This window comes from Amborella trichopoda, chromosome 8, assembly GCF_054954075.1.
Source record: "Amborella trichopoda isolate Santa Cruz 75 chromosome 8, AtrichopodaSantaCruz75HAP2 v2.0, whole genome shotgun sequence".
Lineage (NCBI taxonomy): Eukaryota > Viridiplantae > Streptophyta > Magnoliopsida > Amborellales > Amborellaceae > Amborella > Amborella trichopoda.
This window is the reverse complement of record NC_142343.1, coordinates 39124742-39149025: the sequence shown is the minus strand read 5'-3', so window position 1 is coordinate 39149025 and position 24284 is coordinate 39124742. Positions and strand designations below refer to the sequence as shown.

Here is a 24284-nt window from a genome sequence, read left to right as displayed (position 1 = left end):
AATAAAAAACAAGATTCATTATTAGCCATTGGATGACACTAGTTCAATTTGAACCATTAATCAAATGTTGTGGATGCAATACCAAACCTGAAAACAACGATAACCCAGACCAAACTAGTGGAGAGTATTTCCATGTGGTGCTTGGTAGGATCAAGAGAGTGTCCAGTATACTGCAAATAAAGTGGGTTCTTCACGTGTCTATGGAAACCATAAAATGAAGTTGACAATGCAATGCATTTTTTTTTTATTTTTTTATTTCTCTATATATAACAAATGAGATAGTATATAATGAGACTATTTATCTTTGGTACAAAAAGATCACAATTAATTATAGCTATCAAATATGAAATCTGATAGCTTAAGTGTATGACAAAATTCATAAAACTTTTTTTTGAACTTTGATCTTAATCAATGAAATAAATGCAACTACCCAATTTCACATCTGATGGTCAAAATCAATTGTGACCATACCAAAAGCAAATAGCCTTATTATATACTTTTTCACAATTACTTAGGACTTTTTCACTGGTCTATGGAGACCATAAGGATGAAGTTGACAATGCAATGTATCTTTTCTTTTGCTCTTTTTCCTACATATAGCAAATAAAGTGATTGCATGGAGACCATAAACCATGAAATGAAGTGGACAATGCAAATATAGCAAATAAAGAATCAAGAGATACTGTTGATTGGCATCATAAATGTAGATAACCAGAGAGAGAGAGGGGCTAACGTATCTTCCTCTTACTATTTTTGAACCAACCCAAAAATAGGAATCAGAGACGTAAATCTCATGTAGATAGGCATCATCATATTATATACTAGTGGTGATATTGTAATGTAGTTAATGAGAATGAGAGAGAATGGCATCTCTGTTGTGGTTAGTGTGGGTGGTAGCACTCCCTTTAGGGCAAGGTGAACCAGATTATGGGTTAGCACTACATAAGTCTCTTATTTTGAGGCCCAAAGATCCGGAAAATTACGACCAAATCAAAGGGTTCAATGGAGAGGCGACTCTGGTCTCACTGATGTAAAATCCAATGGGGTATGACGATGTACCCATTCTCAATCAAATCAAGAGAGAGAGAGAGCATTCTATTTTCTTATGTCTCACAACCAGTGTTTGATAACTCGTCGAGTCGAGCCGGAATCGTCCGGTTCGATTCGGGAATAGTTGGCTACCGAGCCGGTTCCGCGAAAAAATCGAGAATCGCCCATGTCCAGAGATAACCGAGCGATTCCTGACAAGATTATCCTGGCGATTCCCAATAGTAAAATCGCGAGTCTCACCGAATATTTTTGGGTTCACACATGACCGACACGTGGCACCTACAAACCCGCAACATGTGGCACCTACAAACCTCCACGCATGGCAATTCACCTCGCTTGTATGCCCCTCTCACTTTTCTACACGCGTGATTGCATGACTAGTACACAGCACTTTATAGAGAACAAATGGTCTCTCATCCTTCGATGTGGGATAATTCCTACAAAAAACCATTCAAGTAAGATGATTCAATATGTATTATATTATAGTTGCTAATGAAACACATCAAGTGATATGGTGGTGTTGGTTGACAACCTTGAATTTTCGAGCGGGCGTCTTGAGTTCCGACCCCGCGCATCGTCGTTTATAATACAACATTTTTTTTAAGATAAAGATAAAAAATAGAGATAAAGAAAAAAATAAAAAGCTTTTCAAGATAATGAATAAAAAACTTGAAATAAAATAGAAAAAATAAAAAGCTTTCCTTGTTGTAAAAAAAGCTTAAAAAATAAAAAATAAAAAGCTTTTCAACATAAAGATAAAAAATATAATACATCATTTTTTTTTTCTTGTAAAAAAAATACAAGATAATATAAAAAGTATTTCTTGCAAAAAAGTAAAACACAAGGCATAAAAAAAAAATTTGACAACAAAAAAGGCAGAAAATACTGCTGTAAAAAATTAGAAAAAATTAAAAATAAAAGGTTTTTCAAGATAAAGATAAAAAATATAATACAACAATTTTTTATTTTTCTTGTAAAAAAAATACAAGGTAATATAACAAGTACTTCTTGCAAAAAAATAAAACAAAAGGCATAAAAAAATAAAATGTACTTTGGCAACATCATTTTTTTTTTCTTGTAAAAAAAATAAAAAGTAATACAACAAGCAAAAAAAAACTGTAGTACAACGTCTTCTTCTTTTGTAAGAAAAAAAGATAATCAACAAGTATCATATTTTTCTTGTAAAAATAAATAAAAGTTAACACAATAAGTATTTCTTGTCAAAAAAATAAAAAGTATTTCTTAATACAACCTAGGAATAAATGGTCTAATTATATTTTTTATTTTTATAACATGATGGTCTTTAACATAAATTTAGTAATATTAATTTAAAGATAGGATTCATACAATGAGGCTATTTCAAATCTCTCTTTCTATTAACAATCTTTTCTACTAATTTATTCTAGAAGCCTAAAAAATTAAAGAAAATTGGTACGCATTCTAATAATTTCTACATTGATAACCAAATCTTTTATTTTATTTATTAAGTTTTGTATTATAAATCATGTAGTGTATTATTTTTCTTACAGTTGTCAATAATACATTTTAAATTAGATGATATTATAAAATATTTTGGATTTGTTATTATTTATATAGCAAAATAATTATAAAATATTGTTGGTATATAATATTATAGTTAGTTAGGTTGTAATAATTTGGGTTTTTTTAGTGGATTAGGGTTTTCCAGCAATTCGATATTTTAGTGGCCAAATTTTCATCGATTTAGTCAACTCTTTATTGTAGTTCATATATGATTATATAATTAATCCATGATAATTCTTTGATTTCTTTTGTGTGATGTAAATTTAATGGTCAACATAAGTTCATACAGGGAAAGAACATCTCAATATTCATAAATTGATGAAAACAATGAAAGTTAATAATATAGTATCCTCATTTTTTATTGGATTCCTAAAAAACAACATTTATAATGAATGTTAATATTTTTTTTGATTTTTTTTAAAGCTTAATCCGAACGATTCGGCCGGATTCCCGATCTGGATCACCGATTCACCAATCCGAATCAATTTTTGAGATGCTCGATCCGAGCCACCAATCCATTTTTTAAACCACCGCTCACAACTAAAGTTTCTTGTTGGTACTTAGAAAATGATAGAAAAATGTCCTTTCTTTTTTGTTTTTTCTTTTTTTTTTTTTTTTTTTCTTTTTTTTTTTTTTTTAAGAACTAAACCTAGAATGCAGCCTTACGTATCGTCATCGTCTAAAAGTTAACGAATTAAGCCAGAGCTCTTTTTCTATAAAGGGAAAACTTTACTCCAACATCTCTTATAAGTAGTGGTACGTAAGAAGATATCTTTTATACTTTACTTTTTTCCACTCACGTCTTTCTTTAGCGTTTTCTGCTTTTACCGAATACCTTTGAATACTATTAGTTCTGGACGAGGTTGTAAATATAGATAGGCACCCGGATTGCTCCTCTTGATTTTCAATATGGTTCGGTGGATCGGCAATCTGGAAAAATAAAAAAATTTAAAAAATTAACTAGGTTAGTTGTGGTTAGTTATCTGATAGAATTGACCGATTTTATCAAAAAATCGGCCAGAACCGACTCCATATTTTTTATTTTTCATTCGTCTTTTAATCGTTGAATCGGACATTTTTAACCCATAAACCATCCGATAGAATAGAACGGCTGGAACTGGCCAGTTTATAGGGGAATCGGTTGATTCCTGATATTTTTTTAGGATCCAAATTGGCCCTATCGATTTTGGATCTGGATAAACCAATTTCAATCTGGATCCCCAATTTTTCAAATCCTATTTTACAAGATCTAGATGAATTGAACTAATTCCCAATCTGAATCAATGGGTTGTGATCGTAATCATCGATTTTTTAAACCCTCGTTCTGGACCTTTTACTGGAATTGAAGTAAGCAGTTAGGACTAGTAGTACTAAAGAGGTCAAGAACTATGAGCTCCAGCCTGCTTTGATTCCTAGGATGGGCAGCATGGAACTATCAGCGCTATGCCGCTTTGATTCCTTACAATGAGCAATTTCGATCTATTAGTTTTGGACTGCTTTGATTCCTAACAAGAGTTGTATGGAAGTAGTATATTTCGACTCCTTGACTACTTGTGATGGCGGATTTGGAACTAGTAGTTTTGAACTAGAGTTATTAGGGAAAAAACAGAAAGAATTGGGATATGAGCGTCAATTGTTAAGCACGGGGGACACCCTAACATAACCCTATTCTAAATACAAATAATTATAAGGGATAATAATGTTATTCTAAATGAATCTCACTCTTAAATGTCAACTTGTAGGGTGTCAAAACCAAGAGACGTCCAATCTATGTTGCCAATCCAGATCTAGATCGCCAATCTAGCTTCTGATAGGAATTTGTGGGTGACAATCCACCCCACCGATCCGAGTTTTGAAACACCAGTTTCTTGTATGTTTTCTAAAATTACTGTACAAAGATAAGTTTTCTAATTAAAATTGTTTTTTTTTTTAATGGAAAGTAATCTTATGGGCAAACCAGCCCATATGGGCAAGATTAAAGACCGACGAACAACCCAGATTTTCACTTCAATAAAATTAGGATTTTGAGAAAGGGTGGGGTCTAATGAAGCCTAAATTTTGTTCAAATTTTCGGTTCTATTAGAGCACCCAAGAAAAGGAAAGATACCATTAAAGGGCTAATTTATCTTACAATATAATTCTAGGGATCAAAAGAGCATATTTTATCAGTGCCAACTCAGCACTGTACATTGCATTTCATAAAAGTACGTCATCAAAAATTCATTCAAAAATTCTTAAATAATCCTTTTTCAAGGTTGGGAATCATAAACAACAAATATTTTGATAATTTGACGCACTTAAGTAGCTCAATCTAAATTATAAAAATACCCTTGATTGTCTAAGGTTTAGAATATGGAACTACGGAATGACAAAAATAACCGGATTCTATATTGTTTATCATGAACAAGGTGGACTTGACTTGTAGCGTTTATGACTTGAAGTTTTCCATGACTTGAATATTCCTTAATTCTTGTTCACGATTGTGAAGCCAAAATGATTTTTATTCCAAAATCTACATTCATCAAAATGAATGCAGACCAGTTTATATTCCAAATTTATGTGATTCCTAGTTATTATCTTTAAATTGATAGTAGGATCAATTCTGGATGAATAGAGAAAAATTAAGTTTTAGAGAAATCGCCCTTCATCCGCTCGAGCAAATGTACAATTTTAACACCGATTCTTCTTCCTAATTGCTGTTTCATATTCATGATTGTCGAGATGGATTCTTGTCATCATCATCATCACCTTTAGAGTTTTTTTTCTAGCTATTTGGGGCCCGTTACATGAATCATATTTTACTATTCTGCTCTATCAATGGTCATATCCTCAATGAGGCCATAAGTTTCTATATTTTTTCTCACCAATATCCTTTTGAGTTTACCTCTTGCCATTTTGAACCTTCCACTTGAACCAACTCACACCTTCTAACAAATATTGTATTGGGTAGACTGCATATGGTCAGTCCACCTATGTTTACTTTCTCTCATCTTATCGCCTATTGATATCACACTTAAGTTATTTCGAATGTATTCATTTTCAATTCTCACTTATTATCTTGCCATGCGTGCATCTCAACATCATCATATGCTACATTCATCCTATGGGTATGTTACTTATTAACCGCCTAACATTCCACCCCATAAAGCAAAGCCGATCTCATATTTGTTTTATAGAACTTGCTCTTCAGCTTCATTTGCATGAGGTGATCACATAAAACTTAGTTGCCTATCTCCACTTCGTCCACCCAGCTCTAATTTTAATAGCGATATTTTCTTCAATCTCTCCATTCAAAATCCTGCATCCTCAAAATATTTGTGCTACAAATGTTCTCGAGCATTCTTTTCGAAAGAAAGATGATGCAAAGGAATTATATGCTTAGCTATATACTACACACATTGTTTGATTTATTTTCTTTCCCGAACTCATATTTATCTGTTTATGATATAGATCGATCTGACGGGGGCCTACTAAGACTCGGGTGACAATGTGAAGTTCTGGTGGCGTTCACCATCACCATGCTCGCATGGAGTGCGATCGATTTCGAGGATGAGCTGAGAGCTGCCAATGAGCTGAACAGCACATTGGATGCTATTCGATGGGGCACCGACTACTTGATGAAGGCCCACCCCAAAGACAACCTCCTGTATGGCCAAGTGGGTGATGGAGATTCTGACCACGCCTGCTGGGAACGACAGGAGGACATGACCACGCCCAGGACAGCCTATTTCATCGATGTGGATCACCGTGGTTCAGACCTTGCAGGGAAGACTGCGGCCGCTTTGGCTGCAGCCACAATTGCTTTCAACTACACTGATCATATATACGCCCGCAAATTAGTGAACCACGCTTGGAGGGTCAGTAATTTTTCTTGACCATCGTGTTAGTTTATGCCCAGTAGTCGAAAAACCGAATCAGCCTGGTTGAACTAAACACACAAAAACTTTACCATAGAATCTGAAGAGAAGGATGTTTGGTACATTTTGCAGCTCTTTAGTTTTGCTCGGCTCTATAGGGGAAATTATTCGGACAGCATCCCAAGCGCGAAGAAGTTTTATGGAAGTTCCGGTGATGAAGTAAATTCTCTCTCCCCTCTCTCTCTCTCTCTCTCTCTCTCTCTCTCTATTACAATGCATTGCAAAGTAGTCTCATCTTTCTCTCTGGATTGCACATTTTGAACAGGATGAACTGCAGTGGGTTGCTATGTGGTTATGGTTGGCCGATTTCCCTCACTCTGAGCGGTTGTTGGAAAATTATATACAGGGATGGGGATGGCAAAACGAGGGAGATATAGGTCCATCTTTCAATTGGGACAACAAGTTTGTAGGCCTCCAGGCTCTTATATCAAAGGTCTCTCTCTACATTCAAGTAAAAACGATATAGCATTTATCAGGACTCTTCATGAGCCGAAGCCGGCCCATGGCTTTTGGGTTTCGCCCTGTTTCAGCCACTGGACAAGGCCCATTAGGCCTGAAATATTTTCGGGCTGGGCCCAAGCCACCAGTAATCAGACTGGGCTTGGTGCAAAAGTTTTTGATGTACACACTATATACACTATATATCGGGCAAGCTTTCTATACTTTCCCTAATATTGGAACCCTACAATATTTTTTCTTTCCACATTTATATGGGGACCCAGCGGATATTTTCCGAGTACTAACCTGGCCCAAGCCTTGATTTTATGCATTTCCAGCAGGGCTGGGCCGAGCCCAACTAAAAGTTAAGTGCTCATGCCGAACGGCAGTACTTTGGGCCTGGCTCAAGCTAGGGCTGCTCTACCACTTATATTGGTCTGCACTTGCTAGAACTAAAGATTTCCAACGTTAATCCTAGTTATTATGACCGGATTGAATCCTTGGTCTAACCGATTGAACCGTTTATCGGTGTCTTGGCTAGTTTATTTCAAAGTAAAATCCAGGTTTAGATGAAAATCATTCAAAACCAATGCTTGAACTGTTGGACCACTTGTTTAAACTATCATATCTATGTTTTTTTTAAAAAAAAAATCCAATTCAACTGGTTCGACCAATGAACTGACGAATTTTCACCAAGCCAAATTCCTCAATAATTTAGTGACCGATTCGATTCTAATAACACTAATGCTAACATCCCTTTTTTTCTCTCTCCTCCCTCTCTCTCTAGTATATGATGCTGGGGCCACTGGAGGCAGAAGAGTGGTTGTTTCCCTACCAAAACAATTTGTCACTGTGGATGTGCATTGTCCAGCAACTTACAAGCTCCAACCTTGACATAACTGATGGGCGTTTGCTTTGGTTCGATAACTGGAATAACCTCCAATATGTGACCACAACTGCATTCATACTCTCTGTCTATTCCAAGTGGATGTCTCAGTCTCAGTCTCGGTATGATGGCTCTTGGGACCTCCAATGCGACATGGGCGGTGTTAACTCCATTGAAATCCACAACTTTGCACGATCACAGGCACTTTGCTTTCTTTTTTTTTTAAACTCAAATTTTTATTTTTATTTGGTTTTTTAATGCATAATTGAGACTTATCCTAACTATTTCCCTTTTTTTTTAGGTTTTATTAAATGGAGGGAATGATACTAGGGCTGGCAATGGTCTGAGCGGTTCGACCCTAAAAAGGAAACCTGAGTTTTAACATATAATATATTCTTATTAAAATTACTGTTTAAGCCTCTAATGTTGATAGAAAATGCTTGGGATTTAGATCATCCACTCAAAACCTGCTGAACGAATAAAAATCCTGACATCTATCGGTTGGGGTGGTGCTAACTAACAATTAGAGAACCATATGCTAGTATAAAATAGATTAAAACCTGAAGTTTATCAATGAATTGAAGTATTTTTAGCTGAAGTTGCGTACAGATGATCAAAGGCTTTCACAGTTAAAGGGTACATTTACAGTGAAACCCTGGTTTCGCTCGAGTGCTCTAGGGCTACCCAAAGAATGCTACGATTTTGGATGGATGGGGACCCAAAAATCCATACTGCCATCCTTAACAAAAATGGATTTAGATCCCCAAGTCGCTTCAAATTGAATGCCATCTCAAAACGTGATCTGGACAATTGTCCATGTTTACATGTGTCTGTTTCTATGTAACATAGGTTATCACAATTAACAATTAACGTGCTGGGAAGGAAACGTATTCTTTGCATTCAACGACAGTTCTATAGATAAATATATCAGTGAATCACATTTGATTGCCTAGCTTGTCTTAAACATTTTTGGTTTTGCTTTAACTTTTAAACAATGGACACAAGTGATAAAAGTCCTGGCTTTATAGAACTTTATATGTTACACATGAGAGGTATTGCTTTTATTCATGTGTCTGTTACTTCTAATTAGTCCTTAACAATATAAGTTCAAGATTACTAGGCAAGAGATAACTGGTTAATTACGAATGAGGGCAAAATGCACACTTTCATAGATGCCATTGTGATTACAGGTGGATCACATTCTTGGGAGTAATCCAATTTCGATGAGCTACATGGTTGGCTACGGGGATAAGTATCCGACTCAGGTCCACCACAGGGGAGCCTCGATCGTATCTATCAAGAAGGATCCGACACCGGTCACTTGTCAAGGGGGCTTCGACCAATGGTTCAACAGTAACGTTTCTAACCCCAACATTCTTGAAGGGGCTGTCGTTGGGGGACCTGACAAAAATGATCCATACAGCAACTCTAGGTCCGACTACCAACATGGGGAGCCTGCATCCGTCACCACTGCACCTCTGGTCGGGGTTCTTGCAAGATTAGCATACATAAAAACATAAAATGATGGGCTTTCTTCTTGTACTTTAGTTCCTCGTGTTTGAACCTCAAAAATGATATTAGTATGTTATAGAGGAACAATGCATTGATGCAGCTAGAACTCATATTAATGTGTTAATAATAAAATGCTTCATATGGAGAATTCCAAAAAATGTCCCACCATATGATCGTTGTTTTCTCGGTTTCTAGAGATATTTGGGATTTGCAGTCGACAAACATAACTTTTATTCCGATAGATATCTGAAGTACCTACTCACCGTGGTCTTAAACTCGATCACACTTCCTTTGGTCTGCTGATCACTTCTTTTTATGGAAGACAGGTGCTCTTAAACAATCATTACAATATGCGAACTGATCTTGTGGCCTACCTTTAATGGGTTTATCCAAAGTACCAAAAAAACACTCGGCCAAGGTGCTCAGTCCTTGGCCCCGAGATAAGTCAGTCTTTGTTTGGTTCGGGGTGGGGGCGAACCTTAACCAAGATGGCAAATAAGCACACCTGCTACCTATTGTGCTCTTTGAACCTTTTTTTAGTATAAAAATGTATATTAATATGTATAAACTATATATGCTGGGTGTATAATAGACTCAGGAAAAACTCACCTTACCCATAGAGCGAGTCCAGTTGTACTCGGCTGAGTCCCGGCACAATGGATTTATCCATTGCAGCACCTTAATTACCTGTTGAATAACAAAGAGAACAATTGAAACATAAGGCCAAAAGGACAAGAGCCAAACTCATCTCTATTGACATCCCCTAATTTGTAATATAAAAGTACTCAAAAAGTTAATCTCTATTGACATCCCCTAATTGCGTTTGGATTTTGGACAACCCTAAACTGAATTTACAATAAACCCTCTTAGCTTTGGGTTACTTCCAAATTCTAAGAGCCGTCATAACCAGATGACCCACCATCAAGGGTTAGTTTTATTTGAAACTGAGTTTTCCCATTATTTCCAATTATTAACACCTAATTTGGGTGAGAAATCTTCCTATCATCCATGATTTAAACTCTTTCTTGAGAAAAATATGTTACGACTAAATAGGTGAATTTCTTTGTTCTCCTAATCCTCTTCACATCAATCTTCTCTCTCCTAAAAAAACCTATTATGATGTGTATAACATTCCTAGTAGGGATGATCTACCTTTCAAACATTAGAATCCTCCCAATATACTATCGATCATAAGCATGCAAATCCGAGAAAAGCGACCAAGAGGAATACGAAGAACAAGCGTTAATAGGCAATTTTCTTTATTATTTCAATTTATGTTGAGAAAGCCTCTAAAAACTATATTAGTATCAAAATTATTCCCCTATAACATGAGATTTCTTTTTGGGGGTGATTTTGGATATCTCCATATCTAATAATTTAAAGCTCAAAAAATGTGCAGATCGAGCATATATGTGAACACTTACAAATTTTGAAAATAAACAATCTAGAAAATGTATTGCAAGTTGTACTACGTTTAGAACTTGAAATCTTTTATTTCTCAGTGCCATGATTTATAGGTCAAGATGATTAATTATAGGGGAGTTTTTTTTGACAATGATACCTCTTCGGGTGGATTTTTTTATGAATCGTTTATTTAAATTTACTGGTGACCTTTTTTTTTTTTTTTATTCATGTGTTGATGCACATATGCCATAGTTGCCTTGTATTTTCAGCGGGTAAGATGGGTAAAATTATATCGTATGAAGTGAATATATGAGTGACCCAGCGGATCAAAGTCTACATTTTACCCACAGGGTTTTTTGTGAGCCCTACATTCTTCCCGAGTCTTCTTTGATGCATCTTACAATCAATTTTAAGATTTTGAATTCAAAATTCTCCAGAAGTAACATCAATAACAATGAATGGTCTAGGTATGGTCTTGGAGGGATTTTGTTTTGGAGCAGGTTTTGAGCTCCAACTCCATTTTCAATTGATCTTCATATAATTTTTGAGTTTTGGAAACCATCAATCCTCCCCATTAGGTTTTTTATAAGAGTGTGCAGATGAACAATTTGAACACACAGAACCACCTAATCGTTCCAAAATTAGTCCACCTTTTTCCAAAAACACCTTTTTAACATTGTAAAGGAAAAAATAAGTCCGTACTATTTCATTTGAAAGTTATTACGCGACAGTTAAAATATGCAATATTTATACACAAGTCTTTGTCCCTTGATATTTTTTATTTTTTTCAAGTTCGCTCCATATTAATGTTTTTTAATTATATGATATTCATACGTGTGTTAAATGTCAAAAGCAAAAAATTTTATAAGGTCGTCTAATCAGCCTAGACTTTTTCATCAATCCACTATCCGAAACATTGGATCACCTTAAACTTTCAAACAATGAGGTCTAAAATACTAGTAGTAACATGGTTCCCTTGACATGCACCAATTAAGACAATACTTGGAAAAAAACCATAAAAAGTCAGTAAGCAAGGACCACCTCTTAAATGTTGTATATTTTGGGACCAATAATAATAATAATAAATAATGGTACTAACTTAAATTTTCCAATTTTAAAAAGGAAAAATTTACTTTTACTTTTTTTTTTTTAACTTATCTATCTCATCGAACTTAAAAATTAAAAATATTACTTGTAAACAAAAGCTTATCATCTTTTCTATCTTACGACCCCCAAAACTACTTTGACTTACCAAAAAACACACTAAAACGACACCATATCCTTTTCTCTCGGTATGGTTTTCTTTCTCTAAACTCCATCTCCTCCCCCCCCCCCCCCCTGAGCATTTGGAGTCAACTTGGAGGTTGAATCCATAGATTGCAACTTAGCCCGCGCTATGAGCAAAGTCCATGAATGCTATTGCTGTTATTGACGAGACAATGTACAGAAGGCAAAGAAAAGTGCAAATGGTATCTGATTTCTAGCAAGTTTTCAGGCCATGAGTCGCCAAAAAATCAGCTGCGACACCGGAATATGAGATCAGAGGGCCACTCATGGTGGCTAAATCATTATCAGTGGCTTTGGTGGTTTCCGGCATTTTGATTGATTTTTACAGCACCCACCCATCATTAGAACCGAATTTAACCATCTGTTTAATGACAAACCCTGGAGCAACAGTGAAAACACATTGCACAGAGAACCCCGTCTCTCTCACTACAGAGAAAGCCATGTATGGTTTGAGCCTGACCACGGATCAAAATCTCTTTATCCTTCAATTCATCTAATAACGATTCACTTCGGTCCATGCTTGACCACTGATCTCCTTAGATTGAAGCTCCTTCAAAGGAATATCTCCGTAATACGAAGCCAGAGGGTTTGCTTCATCAACTAGAGCTGCAGAGGCCGCCATTTCTTGCTTTTTCTTCAACGTCTCAGCTTTCATGGCTTCTGTCTTTGCTACTTTCTTGCTAGTGCTTTTAGGGGGTTCTTCTGGGGTGTTCTCCAGAGAAACCCCATAAAAGGAGCCATCTTTGTCTATTTGAGAGAGTATCAAGAGAGAAATTAGGGTTTTTGGAGAGGGTCAAATGCCATTGAAATAGAAAAACAGTTTTGAAGTCCAACGTTTGTTTTAAGGGCTTTTGGGGCTTTATTGATTCTTTCTTTTTTCCTCTACAATTTTTGCTCTTTGCATTCAATGGCAACTGACAACTTGCTTTCTGGATTAAGAATATGATTATCCAAAGACAAGTAGCATTGGATAATTTTTAGATAATTGTTAAAAAGAGAAGATAAATTTTAGGAGGGGAATTTTCAATACAACTTTGGGTTTTAGAGAGAGAGAGATGGAGTTTAGAGAGAGAGACGGTGATGTGAGAAAGAGGGATAGAGTGTCATTTTAGTATTTTTTTGGATAAAAAATTTGGGATAAAAAAGATCTAAGAGGTTATAAGATAGAAAATATGGAGCCTTTTTACGTACAAGTAATATTATCAATTCTTAAGACTGATGAGATAAACAAGTTAAAATGGGGGGTAAAAAGATATTTTCCCTTTTAAATCAAACTTAGCGTGACTTATCAGAACATAAACTTAACATACTCAAAGAAACTAGGAGAACGTTTATATAATGTTAGACACCTTTAAATGTCGAATTAAGGTGCTCCTCTAAAAGCCTTCGCAAAAGGTTGTTTTGATGTTAAGAAAATATCTAATTGATCATCTTGATGTCGAGATTTCAAATCCTAAACATAATACATAATGCATAACATTATCTATACCTCCCATTTTCAAGATTTTCATGATTATAAATCTTATTGATTTGAACCATTTTTGGAGTTTAGAATTTTATAATTAGAGATAAGAGTAATGATCTTATGAGAGCCTCCCACACAAATGTGTGTAGGATCCCAAATTATCACTATTAAATTTGGTACAAATTTCTAGAAACGTTATTAGATGGGTACGGGACTTGACTTTTTTAGATATCTGTGCCAAATTTAATGATGATCCTTTCGGGTCTTACGATTCTTACACCATCCTCAGAATTTTCGCCACCAAAATTACATTTCATGACAAAAGTTGGAGGTGCACCTTAATTTGATTGTTTAAAGTTACAACCTTACGCAAACCACACCCAACAAACAATTGGGGAATATTTTTCAAAGAAAATTTACTAGGCTACCTTCCAATTTTAAATACAAGGCTCTTACCTGTAAAGGCTTCTGTTTTTCAATCATTTACTTTGAGCTTGTGTTCTAAAAACAACCCTTCAGTTAAAGCTTCATCATAAAGTGAATAAGATGGAGTTCATTTCATTGTTGCTAACTTGGCAAGGACACCAACTAGAGGTGCAGTGGTGTAGATTGCAGGCTGTGATTGTGCCATTAGGCTTCTGTTATCTCCAAATGCATCATTTTCATCGGGTCCCCCGACAACGCCCCCATCAATGACATTGGGGTCGGGGCCGGTGTTATCAAACCATATTTTCAAACCATCTTCGCAGCCAACGGGCGTTGGGTCCTTCTTCACGGAGACGATTGAAGCCCCTCTGTGGTGCACATGCCATGGGTAGCTGCTGCCATAACCAACCATGTAGCTAACGGCCTTCGGATTGGTGCCTAGAATGTAGTCCACCTGCAATTGCTTTTTGATATTAGTTTCAATTTAGAGATGTTGATGAATTTACATGGTATTTTGTGGTTGGTTTTATCTGAAGGGGTTTGATTTTGAATGAGATTTGGGGCCTGGTTAATGAAATTGAAAGTGAGTAAGAGAAAATCTCTTCAACAGGCTACTTTAATTTTCTCTTTTGATGGGGGGTTTACTTTAAGTGATCCATAGTAATGAGAAAGAAAACAAGAAAGTGACCAGTGCAAGTAAAATATACCTGTGAACGGGCGAAGGAGAGGAGCTCAGAGGGCTGGACCTGACCAGCAGGGCACATGAGAGATCTCGGGCCACCTCGGGCAGTTGAGAGAAAGTCGGAATAGACGGTGAGGAGGAATGATGCAGTGGAGATATACTGGAGGTTAATCCAGGGATTGAGCCAAAGAAGGCCCCCAGGCGTTGTCCTCGCGTTTGAGGTACCACTCTTCTGAATATATTGGCAGAGTAATGTTTCCACATTGCTCCGGAATGCATCCCAATACGGCTCCTCTGTCACTCTCCCTTGCAGCAAGAACTGATGAGAGAATGATGAAACATACATTTACAAATCACAAAGAAAAAATTAGAAAAACAAATCAGCAAGATGAAATATACATTTGGTGAAAGATGAAATATACATTTGGTGAAAGATGAAAATGTGAGGAAGGGATTCTATACTGGTAATATGCATTACTGGTTGCAAGTACCAAAGTTTTCTTGCAGCAAATCTTCTTATGTGGCTCCACCCACATAAAATAATTTACTCTAATTCTCAGATTGGAGGGTTGGGATAGCTTCGATCATAATGTCATAAGCCTTGGATCATCTGATCTTAAACTGAAAACAAGTATTTCAATCTTGATCTTCTAATACAAATTATTGAGGTGAAATTAGAGGGTCGTCATTGAGGTGCAATTGAAAAAGGAAGAAGTTTATATAGAGCCAAGGCTCTAAACAACCAAATTAGAGCCTATCTCAAAAATTTCATTAAAAGATATTGTTTTGATGCCCAAATATCATCAAATTGATCATCAATCAAATTAGAGCCTCTCTCAAGTTTTGAAAATAGTGCATCTTGTAATGTATTTTTGGACTACCAACTTTCAAGATTTTCAAGTTTTCATAGATCTGTTCGAACTACACTATTTTCTAAGCTTTAAATTTTATAATTAGAGATGAAAACATATTTTAAGGCTATCACAAAGATTTCCAATATTGAGACCATATTTCTCAGCACTATTTGAAGGTGCACTCGACTTCGATTGTTTAGAGCCTAAGCTATATACAAATCGCCCCCATTGAAAAAAGTAAGAAACAAATATGTCCATTATAGAAAATGTCCAAAATGGGGGTATAGCTTAAAGGTATATTTTTATTATTTTATTAACATTTTTTTTGTTACTTTTATTAGGTGCACCCCAAGGAGCCCTAAATTTCATGTAGAAGTTATTGGTAAATAAATTAAAAATGAAACCATTTTAGGGATGAATTGTGACTCAAGCCATCTCAATTGTGCACTGACATAAAAGAACTCAGATTATGAGCATACTTAACATTCAATCTGAAAGTGTTGTCACAAAGAAAGGTTAACCAACATTATAGCTCCTACCCTCAATAAAATCCGAGGATATAAGAGAAATTTCAAAAAATTTCATTAGCACTCATACAAGTGCATGAAAATATTGCATCATTTGATTGAAAAGAGACCATCAAACTTTTGGATAATCGAATGCTAGTATTAATAAACTCAAAATCTAAAATTTCCTTTTTAAAAATACCGATGATTCTCTAGTAGATCCCAATCCGTAGCACCAAAAGATCTTCCGGGTAATATGCCTGAGGGAGCTAATGCATAATATGAACCTGTGAGGGTACACTACATGCACTCAAGGAGAGATAAAGAGAGAGACCATTGATACAAGGGCTTGAACGCCTGGAAATTTTTCGTCCCATGAGAAGTATTTCTTTACACCTCCATTATCTTCGTTATGCCTCATATAATCAATGAACACCGGGTCACCACTGGCCCGATAGAGCCAAGCTGCGGCCCACAGCATTTCATCCTAGAGAGAGAAAGATGGTGAGGACATTAAAAAACAGACAGAAGATTAAGAGAGAGAGAGAGAGAGAGAGAGAGAGAGAGTGAGTGAGTTACTTTGTCATCGGTGCTGGCATACAAGTCATAACCGCCGACGGTTTGGGAGTACACCCCTCGATGGTCACGAGCAAAGTAAAAGAGCTGCAAAATCAACCAACAATGGCGTCTTACACCCATTGCTCAAATGCAATCTCAATGATTAAATAAGTAGTGAAAAAAAATTTTAAAAATCAATTTGTGTTAAAGGGTATTTTATAAATAAAAAGCATTTATATAGAGCTGAGGCCCTGAACAATCAAATTAGAACCAACTTCAAAAATTTTACTAGAAGAGGTTGTTTTGATGCCCAAGTGCCTTCAAATTGATCATCTCGACATCAAGATACATGGACATATGAAATAAATAAATTTCAAGTTTTGAAAATAATGCATCGTGTAATGTATGTTTGAAGAGTCAATTATCAAGATTTTCAAGTTTTTATAGAGCTGCTTGATCTACACTAGTTTTTAAGCTTTAAATTTTATAATTAAAAATGAAAATACATTTAAGGCTCTCACAAAGATTTCCATATTTCTCAATGCTATTTGAAAGCCAACACTACCAAGGACAACTGGGATTCGACTGAAGCTAAACTATTGTTTTAGAGCCCGCATTAGTGTGATGGATCATCCACTCGGGGTTTGTGTTGGATACCGGGTCATCTATTTGGATTGATTCAAATTCGTGAACCAAAAAATGCAAAAAAATAAGTATGACCATGTGGAGTTTTTTTCTTAAGGTGGTGGGGTTCAAGCTGGATACTTTCTCGGGAACAGTTCAGTCATAGCCAATTCTTGGTCCAGATTATCTAGTCTTGGATCACTCAGCTAAACAATAACCAAATTTCATATTTGAAGTTAAATCATTGGGCATCTTCACAATTCAAGTTAATGAAACTGCCCAGTAGTTATTGAAATGTATCCTTAAAAACTGAACAAAACCAAATTTCACCTCTTTTTTTTGGTAATTCAGTGGGGAAGACGAGCCTATACTATTTTTGAATAGTGGTTGTTTAATGCGTTAGGTGAGAACTGAAGCCTAGAATTTAGTTGGTGCACAAGTTGTCATACCACCATGACCCAGCCATATTCTCAAAACAAATTGAAGCTGCCTAATTCAACTCGCTTATCTATATACTAAGCGAGAACAATTAGGAATGTAAGTTTTTAAAATTTTCCCCAACTCTTTTAATTCATCTAATTTTTCTCTAAATAAAAGTTTCTATTGAAGCAAAAATTTTAATCAAATCAAACATTTCTTAGCAACCCTCTACTTTATTGACATTTTCATTTCTTTTATCTATAATAAAGTTAAAAAGAGGAATTCTTGCAAAAGTACAAACTTCTATTGACTCTCAAAACAATAATAGTTATCACCATCATCATCTTCATCCAGCCTTATCTCAATTATATAGGGTCGCTACATGAATCCATTCTTCTCTATCAAGGGTCATGTTCGCAATAAGATTAAAAGTCACTGTATTTTTTCTCAATACTTCTATTCATGTCTTTTTAAGCATTTTCTTGCTCTTAGAGCATTCTACTTGAAAACACATTAATACTTGTCGCAATAAAAATAAATGTCAATGTCAGAAAAGGCATTGAGAAAAGGAAATAAAATTACATATACAAAATTATTAAAGCTATCCAATTGCAGTAAAATTAATAATAATAAAAAATAAAAGAAAACATTGTCTACAAAGAAGATTCCAAATAAAGATTCAGTATATTTAGACTTCCCTTTTATAAAAGAGATTGTCTACAGAAAAAGTTTGTGCCTAATCAATGACACTCTTGTCTACGACTATTCCCTTTTATGAAAGGATATAAGTGTATTTTAATTTTTTTCTCATACGTCATATTAAACTCAAATTCAGTATATTTAGACTTCCCACCATCACAAACCTATAGTTTAAGTAAGGGTTTGTCTAGAGTTTATAGGTTTGTGATGGTGGGAAGTTTAAATATACTGAAGTTTAATACGACGTATGAGAAAAAAATTAAAAGACACTATATACTTTCATAAAAGGGAATAGTTGTAGACGAGAGTGTCATTTATTAGGCACAAACTTTCTTTGTAGGCAAACTCTTTTATAAAAGGGAATACCAGTGCTTTAATATTAGGAAATCATACCCGAAAAAAGACGAGAACTCATCATCATCATACTGATTGATAGAGTTTTTTTATCAGGAATTCAGCAGTAGGATTTAAACTCGAGATATAACATTGCTAACGTCAATTGCTAACTACTCAAGCCCAGCCATGATGATGGAGAGAGAGCAAGGAATCATGTCCTATTGCGTTGAGCTCTCACTCCATCACCATCCATTACATTCCAATGAACAACAATGTTATAAAGGCTGTAATTGTGATTGTGAGCCATATTCTGGGAAGAAGAACGCAAGAAAAGAATGGAAACTAACCCTCTTAGCATGGTCAAGCAGCAGGAGAGCATAGGTCGAATCGCTCGATTTGAAAACCATCGACGATGCAGCCAAAGCGGCTGCAGTCTCTCCGGCCAGATCCGCGCCAGGATGGGCCTCATCGATACGGTATGCCTGCCTTGATGTTGTCATATCCTCTGGTCTCTCCCAACAAGCGTGGTCCAAGATGGGGTCCCCTACTACAGCATACAGAACGGTATCTTTTGGCTGGGCTTTGATGAAGTAGTCAGTGCCCCACCTTATAGCTTCCATGGCATGTGAGAGCTCATTGCTTGTCTGCAACTCATTAGAGTATTCAACCACGCTCCATGCGAGCATGGTCACAGTGAAGGCCATAGGGAACGAGTACTTCACGTTGTCGCCATCGATGTAGTACCCTCCGACAAGATCATCCTGTTAAGATTGCATAACCCTAATCTTTGAGAGGTACTAACAAACAATTCTGCAACATTTAGTGTGTGTTTGTGACACAATTCTGCAACATCTTTGAACTCCTTCTTTCACCCATTTTAAAGTGCTGAAATAATTCCTTTTTTCACCCATTTTTAACTGCTGGAATTTGAAATTTGAACCCATGATATAACTCTGTGGTTAGATGTGAACATTATCGGTGCTGTGGATAGACTTGCTTCCATCGTTTCTTCAATCGAGAAAATTTTGTAGGGACTGGAAAATTTTCCTGGAATAACGGCTTGGTCCTTATTTTTTGATAGTTTATATGGAGGTGCTTCAGTTTGTATCTTTTTGTTTTTAACTTTTAAAAATTTTTGTTTTGCCGCCGGTTTATTAGTTTGATGCCGTGGATAGTTGAGCACTTATTATCAGAGCTATCCAATATTGAAAACAATCAAACCATCCCGTCGTTCCACATACAATGTTTGAATGAGTACGTCTCATATCTAAAACATTGAACAACTTGTATATGATTTAACAAAAATGGAAATTAGGTGCTCCGATATCTGAAACATTAGACAATTTGTAGATAATATAAAAAAAGGAAAATGGGTAGTCCGATGTTAACCTTTATTCACTAAACCTCACCAAAGAGCATTTATTCACCACAAACTACAAAAAGACCATTTACTTTTAATACAAGGAGGTCATAGGCACTTTTGTCTATCGGATTTCAAATCGTGAGTATATGATTGACTAGAATCAAAGTTATGAAATAGAATTTTCTCGGCCTCTATGAGGCACTCTAAGCCATCCAATTTAACATCAAATGGTTGGTTGTAATTATGACTTCCTTGCAACAAGGTAAATGATCTCATAGTAAACAATCCATGCTATATATATTTTACTTGTAACTCTAAAGGCACGTTTGGTTGGTGTGTAAATAGTTTCTCAAGAAACATATTTATTTGCAGGAAAAACTTATCTTTTTTTTTTCTCCATGTTTGTTAATATGTTTAAAAAGCAGTTTTTAATGAATTTATTATGAATGGCATCGGTCTATCTTAAAAACAATAAAAATATCAAAAAGCTATGAGAGAGACTCCACATAAAATATCACAAAATAAGGAACAAACTATAAATCCCGTAAAAACCAATTCTAAGACATAAATTTTGTAGACGCAACCTCTTGAAACAAGAGGCCATCCTCAAAAAGCCAAAAAACTTTTAAATGGATTGAAGGGCATCTAATTTTTTGATGGCAAGATCTAAGTGTTCAAGACTTCAAAATCAAACTTTTATTTTTAAAAATTATTCATGTGGTTATCCTTGGATCCCAAAATTTTAGATCAATCAAAGTCTCCCAAGTAGCCCCTTTGCTTAAGGGAGCTAGGAAATAGTATATGCACTAGAAATCTTTATTTCGGGCAATATTTTCCTATCTAGATTCTAAAATTGGTTTTAAAATATTTGATTTTTATAGATTTTAATTTTAGCATATTTCTTCATGTTGTTCAATCTTCTTTCGTTAGTTGTGCAAGAACATTATCAAAGCTTGAGACCCATGTCCCACTAGAGACCTTGCTTTAAGACAAGGATAGATCTTAACCATAGTTGTAGGGATCAGGAGCGAGAACGGTACAGAGATTGGGAATGGGAGCGAGGGATCGAGAAATGCTAGAAGATCCCTATAGTTGGGAACCCCATCCATATAATGCATGTATAATGGACATTTAGGGATAGAGATTATCAAATGTTAGGGATAGAGATTCCAACCTTTTAGTTATCTTGATCCCGACCCTTTGAAATCTTAATCCCAACTTTTGGGGATCTTGTTGCAAACTTTAAAGTTTATGATAATCTAGGATTATGAATACTCTTTAAAGTATAGATCTTATTATGGATTGCAAGCAAGCAATAGTTGTGTTGTTAGTTGGCTATAGACAAAGAAAATCGTGAGTTTAGTTATTGTTTTGGTCTTTATGGTTGGGATCAAGATCTCTAACAGCAGGAATCAGGATCTTAAAAATCGATATCCCTAAAAGATTTGTTTCGAGAGCGACAAAATTGCGATCTTAGAAGGGATCGTCAACCAAAATAAGAGATCCCAGTAACTATGATTTTAACAATGGAAAGCAATGTATTTTACCCCAGTGGAATGTCCATCGTCCAGAGCAGAGTCCCCTCGCCACTGAACCCTCTGATTCGGAGGCAATTTCCCTGATCTTTGAGCCTCAAAAAACAAAAGAGCCTTGTTTAATGCTTGTCCATAATCTGCTCCTGCCTCCCCATGTCTTAAAGGAAGGACCACCACCACCAAACTCAATAACAACAATGGTGAACGCATTCTTCCTGCTCACCACTAAAGCTCTCTTCTTTGATTTGAGCATAGGTTAGGGAGAGAATGACCTATTTTATCAGCTGTATTTAAGGTAAGGGACACCACTTTTTTATGCTGATTAAATATTTACAGTTATACAAATTTCATTACTCCATTGATACTCTTGCTTTTGTATTCGTAATACGCTGGCAGCAACATACTATATTTGCACTTTTTTTCGATGCTAACTTCCTATATTTGGACTACGTATTGAAAGCATGTGAATCTTTGCATATATGCAAAGATCTTCATTGTCTCTTTTTCCAAATTGGAGAATTGCAGAGAAATATAGAAACGTTTTTTTTTTAGTGATTTACATACGGACTTTAAAAGTTTTAAGTCAAATACGAAATTCTCCACTTATTTGCAGAAATTACAAAAAAACATCGGTCAACGCTTTTTTTTTATTTTTTTTTTTTAAAATTAACTATTTATCGCCTGAAGTTTGATTTGTTTTCAGTTTTTTTTTTTTTTCTTTAGTACGCCATTGTTTTAAAGCTTGGGGCACTTCCCTATTAACGAAAAAATTTAAAAATAAAAAATAAAACATTTGAGTTGACTAAGGGCAATTTTGAAAAATAAAATAAAAAAATGTAGGGTAACTGACCTTCTTTGTAATTTCTGCATATAAACGAAACGTTTTGTATTTTACCTAAAGTTTTAGAATCCCTATGTGAATCACTACTTTTTAAGCGTCAAGATATTGCCTCCTTGTGATAATCCATTTATATGAGGAAAACGTCTATATAGAGCATAGGCTTTAAACAATAAAACTAAAGCCCACCTCAAAACTTTTACTATGAAAGGTTGTTTTGATGCCGAAATATCTCAAATTGATTATCTCGACATCAAGATATATGGATATGAGAAAAAAAATAGATTTCAATTTTTGAAACTAGTGCATCTTGTAATACATTTTTTGACAATCAATTTTCAAAATTTTCAAGTTCTGATAGATCTGCTTGATCTACACTATTTTTTAAGCTTTAAATATTATAATTACATATGAAAATATATTTTAAGGCTATTAAAAAGGTTTCCAGTATTGAAACCATATTTTTCGACACTATTTGAAGGTGCACTTTACTTTGATTGTTTAGAACCTCGGCTCTGTACAACCCATACCCTTTATATAAAAGGAAAGTATATAATGAGACCATTTACAACAATTAATCTTGACTATTGGATATAAAATTGAGTGGTTGCATATATTCCATTGACCAAGCACAAAGTTCAAAAGAAATTTTCTCAAATTGTGACACACCAAAGCTATCAAATTTCACATCGGATGGTTATAAATAATTGTGACCTCCTTGTATTAAAGTAAATGGTCACATTATATACAATCCCTTATATAAAAAGGTTTATCAAGTTTCTGTTTTTCTTGATAATTGGAGTAGATTATGAAAAAAAAATACAAAAAAAAATTTTTAAGTGACCAATGAAAATTGATATTGTGGCATACACATATAGGTGATATTCTAAAAGGAAAGCTTGGCAGAGATAGGATTATAGATAGTAAGATGCTCGGATCTGTCCCCAAACTACATAATGAGCTTGAGGTGCTTATCCAAATCCTATAGGCCAAACCCTGCCGTGTTGGATAGACTTAGTGTTGATAATCATCACAATTCTTTTTCTCAACAACACAGTCCTTAAGAAAAACCTCCATTTCTATAGGGTCTCCAGCCCACCACAAATAATTTATTATTAAAATTAATGTCCAATAGCGACAAATAATTCATTATTAAAATTAATGTCCTGTAGGCAGTTAGGAGTTTTGACAAGCTCTCCCCTAGCCGTTAAGATTCCCGTTATGATTAACCTCTCAAGACCTAATAATATTTGGACCTATGTATGATTTTTTTTACGTCAATACTATAATATTTTTCATATAATCCAGTATGCCCATTATAATTGGATATCTTAAGCCACAATTTCAGTCGTTGTTAGTCGTTACAAACACCATGATCTAGGGTTCCAATTTTAAATCTTGTCCAATTCATAATGCATGAATATTACTTCCTATCATTGTACAAGGCTACCTGTGCCTGCAGCCTTGCAGAGATAAGGATTCTCCTTAGATAAGTAATTTTCATTATTAAAGAAGTACAAACCAGTGTAGCTGTCATGGGGCAAATTTGAATTTTCCGTACTAAACCCTATTGGGTAGCTGCCTTAGGGAAAAATTTCCATGTATCCAAATTGTGTTGTGCCTCACCAATAGGGATGGCAATGGACCCGGACCTGACCCGGAACCCGACGGGTATATCCGATAGGGCTCTGGGTATGGGTCCAACATTTGGACCCGCAGATTGAGGTCGGAGCCCAAAACCTGGAACTGAACATTATTCGGATCTGAACTCAGGCATGATTGGACCCGACTCGTACCCGTAAATTGTTGGAGATAAAATACTTCAAGACCTATTTGTTTGGGCGTATTAAAGCTCATATACAATAAGAATTCGTTGTCATCTTCAACTAATAAACGACAAATCAGACTGCTTGAAATCTAATGGCAAATGATTGTGACCATA

At 35.4% G+C, this 24284-nt stretch overlaps 1 protein-coding gene and 1 pseudogene across 1 annotated transcript; one reads left to right on the top strand and one right to left on the bottom strand.

Annotated features, from left to right (window-relative positions):
• Positions 1 to 863: 863 nt before the first annotated feature.
• Positions 864 to 9353, top strand: LOC18433465 (endoglucanase 12-like; annotated as a pseudogene).
• Positions 9354 to 14020: 4667 nt separating this feature from the next.
• LOC18433464 (endoglucanase 15) lies at positions 14021 to 21714 on the bottom strand. Its single transcript, XM_006843552.4, has 6 exons — positions 21517 to 21714; positions 18954 to 19367; positions 16549 to 16632; positions 16304 to 16456; positions 14635 to 14928; positions 14021 to 14381 (listed from the first exon to the last, which is right to left on the bottom strand). Exons 1-6 carry the CDS (start codon positions 21712 to 21714, stop codon positions 14055 to 14057), a joined length of 1470 nt encoding a protein of 489 aa, XP_006843615.4. The 3' UTR covers positions 14021 to 14054.
• Between the last annotated feature and the right edge of the window lie 2570 nt (positions 21715 to 24284).

Coding starts and splice junctions, on each gene's coding strand:
- LOC18433464 (XM_006843552.4), bottom strand. CDS start 21,714: ATGCGTTCACCATTGTTGTTATTGAGTTTGGTGGTGGTGGTCCTTCCT. Junction 19,368..21,516: donor ACGATGGACATTCCACTGGG/GTAAAATACATT, acceptor CAATCTTAACAG/GATGATCTTGTCGGAGGGTA. Junction 16,457..16,548: donor ATGCCAGCACCGATGACAAA/GTAACTCACTCA, acceptor TTCTCTCTCTAG/GATGAAATGCTGTGGGCCGC.